The following is a 7,144-nucleotide window of genomic DNA, read 5'->3' on the forward strand; positions in this document are numbered from 1 at the left end:
TCCATAAAAGCCGATTTCAAGCTACCAAGAGTTTAACAACCAGCTCGGAAAAATCCTGACCATTTAACAACTGGCTCTGGCAAGCCTGTATCCTCTGGCACAGACACAACACAGCCCCCTGGGTTTCCTCTGCAGGGATTCCTTCCTCAGCTTGGGTTGATGTAGAGTGAGAAGCATGAGGTTCCTCTAACCTGCCTGAGATCAGCCCCACCTGCTCACCAAGAGGAGACAAGCCTGACAGGTAACAAAGTAAAGGCTCTGTGAGATCCTGTCCTCTGTCCCTCTCAGAGAGGGGAATCTGTGTCTTGGTACAGGTTGGCCCACAAGCAGACCTAAGACAAGCATTTAGTGGAAGTAGTTTGTTTGGGAGGTGATTCCAGAAAGCGTCAGCACGAGTGTAGAGAAGGGAGACAGGGCAGGACCTGAGTCAGAAGAGGACGTGTCAATGAACAGGTCACAGAAGTGGGCGACAGGGGCCCAAGCCAGCTGGGGACCTCAGGGGGATGTGTGACATGTCTGGGAGTGGGCCCCCCAAGGAGTGAGGAAGAGGAGGTATTTTTCCACCAAGTCCCCCCAATGGTTGGTTGAGGCTGCTCCCTGCGTTCAGAATCCCCAGTGTTTCCAGCCTGCCCCAGAGCAAAGGTCAGCTAGAGAATGGGGAGGGGGCAGGATGTGCATAGTGTCTGAAACACCCAGGCACACAGAGATGTGACCCATGTGTCACTCTGTGTGTCTTTCACATTCATGCAGAGCTCTCCACCCTGATGAGCAGGATGCTTCTTTTTTTTTTTTGAATTTTATTTTATTTATTTTTTTATACAGCAGATTCTTATTAGTTATCCATTTTATACATATTAGTGTATATATGTCAATCCCAATCTCCCAGTTTATCCCACCACCACGACCACAACCCTCTCCCGTCACTTTCCCCCTTGGTGTCCATAGGTTTGTTCTCTACATCTCAGGATGCTTCTTTTTAAGGCTGCATATTTTTGTAGCAGGTAATTTCCTAAACACAAGCCCACCACTGAAATCTTGGACCCAGCTAAAGAAACAGTGATGTGTTCAATGCCAGAGGAAAAGCCAGGAGGGGTGGGCTTTTCCAGACTTCAGATTGTCAAGGAGAAGTGGAACGCTATGGGCATTGTACCTGCAGGCTTAGCCCTAAGACTGAACTGCGTCTCTGTGAGTGTTTAACAAATGTCTGGCCCCTCCGGACTGTCACCTCCATGTGAGCAGGGACAGCATCCCCACCAGCACTGCACACAGAGCAGGTCTCCTTAAGTCCCTACTGGGTGTTGGAGGAGGAGGGCAGAGGCGTGTGAAGGGCACGGGAGGGACCCGAGAATGGAGACGCTGTGCTGGACCTCTTGCCCCTGCAGCCCCTCCCCATGCCCTCCTGGAAGGAACAGGGGCCTCCCCCATGACTGTGTTTTCAGGAGTGATCTCTCTCTCTCTCTCTCTCTCTGTCTCTCTCTCTCTCTCTTTCTCTCTGTCTCTCTCTCTCTCACACACAAACACACAAACACACACACACACACACACACACACACACAGAGGAGGCATCCCAGAGGTAAGGACTTGGTCCCAGTAAGTGGTAAGAATGAGAAAATTGAAATTGAAGCCTGGAGGAAGTTGTTTTCACAAGAATTTATTTTTCACCGTCCAGAAGTCTGAGCCAGAACATATCAGACCCTTAGGACTCTTCCCTGGGCTCAGGGTTCACCAAAAGCCCTTAATGGGTGTGACATCAGGCAATCCTTCACCGTTTTCCGGGAATCCTTGGAAAGGGGAACCTTGGCGGGACCCATGGGCGTGGCCTTGGCCTTGGCAAACGTGGAGGCCGGATACGAATTCTCCTGACACTCTGAAGCTGTGAACCACAATGAAATTTATTTCTTTTGTGACTAGGCAGGGGTCAAGACGAGACCCCTCCCTCCCCACATGAACAACCCCCTAACGGACACACCAGGAGCACTGGGCCCTGTTCACCCTTAAGCTGTGACCTTTGGAGCATGTGGTCGAATCCCTACAGCCTCAGGCATATGGGGAAACTGAGGCCCACAGATGGCAAGGGTCTTCCCAGGATCACAAGCCCATCCCAGCAAAGCTGGACGGGAGTAGGGGCTGAAAGCACATTACTCCAGTCAATGCCTCTCAAATTCAGCAGTCAGAATCCCCTGGAGGCCTCGTGAAAACACAAATGGCTGGGACCCACACCAGAGTCTGATTCCAGAGGTCTGAGAGGGGCCTGGGAATCTGCCTTTCTGTCAAGTTCCCGGGTGGGACCCCACTTAGAGAACCACTGCTCTAAGGGAGGGCAGAGCTAGTCCTGGAGACCTGGGGCTCGGGTGAGGGAGGGACCAGGGTAGGAGGGCCTTTCTCTGCCCTGGATGGGGCAGCAGGTAATTGGTCCAAAGGATGTTCCACAACCCATCCCATTATCAGCTCCACAACACAGAAGGGGCCACTCACCTCCTTACAGTCTATGTCAAATTGGTCCTTGGACTGGTCCAGGGTGACTGTCCCCACACACTGTTTCACCAGCTGGAAGGGAAGGCTCGAGGTCAAACTGGAACCCTTGGGTCATCACCTCCCAAACTCAGCACAGGGGCTGGAAATCTTCCCGGAAGCCCCCTGTTCACACCCCTGGGAAGCATCCACCAGTGCCCCCAGCCCCCAGCCTCACCCCATTCTCCTTGAAGTCACACTGCTCCGGGGGCTGCTGCGATGTCCTGGGGCACACGGTCTCCTTCACCGTGAAGCTTACAGGCTTCGGGGTGTCCGGGTCGCCATCCTGGTCAAGGATCAATGTGGGGAGACTGGGCTGAGAGGTTCATGCTTCCTTCTCTGATCTGTCTCCCTGCCCCTCATCTAGACGGCAGCCTCTCCAGCCCCTCCTGTGTGCCTGGCCCCTGGCTTGGTGCTGGGTGCACGGGGGAAGGGGACAGAGCCCACTCCTGGCCTAACAGGCACACAGAGAGCAGGAGCAGAACTCACACCAGCTCTGATGAGAGCACCTACACCTCTGAGGGGCTGAGGAAGTCAGGGGCTGCCTGCAGGGAGACATCTTGTCACCGGAACCTCTAGGCCGAGCAGAGCCCTCCCAGGTAGGGAACAAAGAAGTACAGAGGGGACTCAAAACAGGGTAGTCACGTCTCAGAGCCAGGGACCACCCTCTATCCCTGGAGCTCGCAGAAGTCCCTTAAGCCTGAACAGGGTGTACATGGTGCCTGTTTCCACAGTAGAGATGCTAAGGCAGGAAGCCTCATGCTGCGAGGGGACCCAGCTCTGGGAAGGTTTCCTGGAAGAGGTGGGAGCCCACCTAGAGGGAGAAGTGCCTTCCTGACAGGAGGTACAGCCTGAGCAGAGGCGGTGACAGTGTGGCCAGGGCTGGCGGGAGACAGTCCCCTCCCCAGGGTCCTCCTGACTCACGGCCTTGGGAGGCGCGTCCAGCTCCAGGAGGCGGTAGAGATTAGCTTCTGAGGACCACTCGTTGAGCTGATCCACAGCACGGAGCACAGCTTCCCTGTAGCTGAGGGCCTGGGCGCTGCCCGAGGGCACCACTAGTCCCAGCAGCAGTAGCCACAGTGACCACCGCCCCAGGGCGAGGCTGGCCCTCTGGGTCTCCATGGTCCCCAAGTCGGCCTCCTCCCAGCATGCAGGTCCGTCCTTTATGCCCCTCCTGGGCCTGTTGCGATGGCCCAACCACGTGTCTTCCTGACCTGCCCCATCCCTGATCTCCTCCCCGGCTGTGAGCTGGACTTGCCTCAGCCCCTGCTGTTGCCTCATGGGATTGCTGGGCAGTGGGAGCGGGAAGCCTCTTGTGGAAGGTGAAGAAATGGTTTCTCCATCTCCCTGACAACGTCTTGGCCTCTCCTGGGGCCCATGGGGAGTGTCATAGGCAAGGTTGCTCAAGAGCGTTGAGTCCTCCAGGAGAGGGAGGACCAGGTTCTGTCTTACATGCCCTCTGCCTCCACACTCTGGCCTCCTCAGGAATCAGGGTGACAAAGTGTATTCTCTACTGAATCTCCAGTTCTAGGCACTCCCTGGCACCCAGTAGGCAGTCAATTAACATTTGATGAGTTGTTGACAGTTCCACTCACAGCTAAGGACTTACACACCCAGCCAGTCCCTAGGCAGACACAAAGCCCACATCATCCTTTGCTCTGCGTTCAGCACTCAGACAGTGAGCTCCATTTGTCCCCTCTCCTTGATTCTTCCCCACTGCTTTATCAGCCAAACAATTTCCTCTCCCCCGACCCCACCAAACGTGGCCTATTGCCCTGGCTTCTCCCCAGCCAGGCCTGAGAAAGGGTCGTCTACACCCTGACCACACTTCTTTGCTCTGTCTCGCCCTGAAGGCCACTGCAACTGGACAGCCCTCCCTGAATCTGGAGGCCATGCTCAAGCCTTATCTTTTTTTAAATTATTTTATTTATTTATGGCTGCAGTGGGTCTTTGTGGCTACGTGTGGGCTTTCTCTAGTTGTGGCGAGCGGGGGCTACTCTTTGTTGTGGTTCGCACGCTTCTCACTGCGGGGGCTTCTCTTGTTGTGGAGCACGGGCCCTAGGCACACTGGCTTCAGTAGCTGCGGCGCCTGGGCTCAGTAGTTGTGGCTCGCGAGCTCTAGAGCACAGGCTCAGTAACTGTGGTGCGTGGACTTAGTTGCTCTGTGGCATGTGGGATCTTCACGGGCCAGGGATCGAACCCGTGTCCCCTGCATTGGCAGGCGGATTCTTAACCACTGCGTCACCAGGGAAGTCCCTCAAGCCTTATCTTTATCATCACAGGTGGTGGAGCCCCTCTTTCCTCCAGAAACTGCCCGATTGTCCCCTGCTGCCACTCTCCTGGGTGCCCTCCTGCCTCCCCTGTGGCTCCTGCTCGGTCTCCTCCAAGGACCCTCCTCCTAAAAGGCAGGGCTGGCACAGGTGCATCCGGGCTGCTTCTCCTCCCAGTCCTCACACATTCCTAGGGACACCCCTTCTCAAGATACCAGTTATCAAGGACACACATCACTGGTCTGTATCTCTGAGCTCAAGACTCCCATGAGTGCCCTTGGTTGTCCGCACTGGGCTGTTGGCTGCTGTTGGCTGGGTGCCCCCGCAGGAGCCCTGAGCTGAAAGCCTGGGAGCCCCACCTGCTCCTTCTTCCTCTTGAGGACACTCCCTCTGGCCTCCCACCAGCCTGGTCCAGCTCTTACCACCGTCTTCTCTCCTCTCAAGCGTAGCCACAGCCTCCAGACTCCACTTTCTCTGGTTCCAGGCTCTCCCCAGACCACTGTCCGCCTTCCACACCATTGTCTAGGAGTTCATGCCAAGCACTGATTTGGCCATTTCCCCCGCTGCCTTGAGGCAGGGGCATCGGGGTCTGGGTCCTGATGCTCCCTGCTGTTCTCAGCCCCTGCCCTGCAGGCCTCAGGTGTCAGGCTGCCCCATCCACCTCAACCACTCAGACAGCGCTGAGCCCCCTGCTCTTCCCCATCTCTGCGCCTGCTTGCCCTGCCCTTCTGCCTGGGGAAGGCTTCCCTGACCTCCACAGAAATGGCACCTCCTCCTCTTGGCTCCCACAGCCTCAGGAAGTCTCTTCTGATTTGCCCCCAAGTGACTTTGTGTCCAGTGCTCTAGTTGAGTCACCAGGCAGGGATGGCCAGTGCTCGGGGGTGGAGGGAGCACAGCTGAGAGAGATAATGAGCCAAAGTGTTAGAGGGGCCCAGAGGCCATGAAGCAAATTCTGATCCAGTCCCCCATGGAATGGCCATGTGACTGGAGGCCTGTGGGACTCTTGGCAATTGGCTGGGGCACTTCGGAAGGTGGCAACGGGGAAGGATGGCACTGGTTGCGCACTCAGCCTTGGAGAAGGAAGGAGAGGTGGGCTTCTGTGCAACCTGGTTTCACAGTCCAGGTGTTGCCCCAGTGCCCTCTTGGTCAAGCTGTGTCCTTTCCCCAAGTCAAGGGAGGAAAAAAGGTGATTACAGTAGAAAATAATTAGCAATACACATGGTTACTGGGTATTATGAGACCCTCCCTGTGCATTCCTGTCTCTGGGCCTTTCCATTTTGCTCACCCTTCAGACTGAAGTCCCCTTCCCCATCCTCCCTGGATCCCGTGTAGAGTTCTCTGCCAGGTCCTCACACTGCACCTCCTGTAATGGGGTCCTGCCTTCCATGCCTGCAGCATCTGTCTTTCCTGGTTTAGTCCTCATAGTCTATCAGAGCGGAGGTCTTCTCAGGAAAGACACCACAGCCCCCCTTGTCCCCAGGCAGGTTGCCCCTGACTCCACATCTGGTCCTTGAGAAATCCTCATGTACCCTTCACCCCAACAAAGTCAGGTATGAGCCCTGACCCTACATCACCCACTCCTTTGCTCCTCTCAGCCATCCTTCCTGTCCAGACACTTCATGGGAAAGAGAACTGGACCCTAGGCTGCTGTGTCCCCAACTGTGGGGACACCCACTAGCTCTCTGATTTGACCAGCTGATGAGTAAAATGAGACCCACAGGCAATATCATTCCAACAAGGCCCTCCCACCCTCTGAAAAATGACAGACCTGGACGTGGATCAACTGCCCCCGACTCACCCACCACGCTCGTCCTTCTACAGGGACAAGGGGATGGAATTCAGCGCCCCCTCCTGCCCTCTGCAGTGAGCAGGGAAGGCAGCCATGGCTGCTGTGAGGGTGGGAATTTGGGTCAGGGATGAAGGTCAGGACCCTCTGCTCAGGGTCAGCTTCCTCCTTTCCCTTGTACCACTTCATGTGAAGCAAAGAGCTGTGGAGGTTATGTCCTCCTGGAAAGCCCTCAGCTAGGCTGGGATTTCCCAGGCACGGGCCTTAGAGAAGGAGAGCAGCTAGCAAGAGGGCAGCGCTACCCCACCTCGATCAAACGCCTAACCAGCTCCTCTCCGCAGCATCTGGGGCTGTGTGACAAGGTGAGCTGGGCCCAGGTGGAGGCTGAGTAGGAAGGTGCCTGAGCTTTGCAGAAGAGAATCAGGCTTAGGCCCAGCCCCAGACATGGAGCAGACTGGTGGGCGTGGGTACCATTTCCGTGAGTGGGATTTTACCGGGAAAATGGGTATAGAGAGGGCAGCTGGGGCGCCCAGGCCAGGCCTGTCCCCAGAGAGCCTAAGAGGGTATCCTCTCCCCA

General features: G+C 56.0%; 1 protein-coding gene across 1 annotated transcript; it reads right to left on the minus strand.

Annotated features, from left to right (window-relative positions):
- Positions 1-1,635: 1,635 nt before the first annotated feature.
- Positions 1,636-3,796, minus strand: LOC309813539 (protegrin-2-like). The gene is made up of 4 exons (XM_082638512.1): positions 3,436-3,796; positions 2,690-2,797; positions 2,476-2,547; positions 1,636-1,873 (listed from the first exon to the last, which is right to left on the minus strand). Exons 1-4 carry the CDS (start codon positions 3,790-3,792, stop codon positions 1,763-1,765), a joined length of 648 nt encoding a protein of 215 aa, XP_082494638.1. The 5' UTR covers positions 3,793-3,796; the 3' UTR covers positions 1,636-1,762.
- Between the last annotated feature and the right edge of the window lie 3,348 nt (positions 3,797-7,144).

Source organism: Mesoplodon mirus (genome assembly GCF_964341445.2).
Source record: "Mesoplodon mirus genome assembly, chromosome: 12".
In the NCBI taxonomy this organism is placed as follows: Eukaryota; Metazoa; Chordata; class Mammalia; order Artiodactyla; family Ziphiidae; genus Mesoplodon; species Mesoplodon mirus.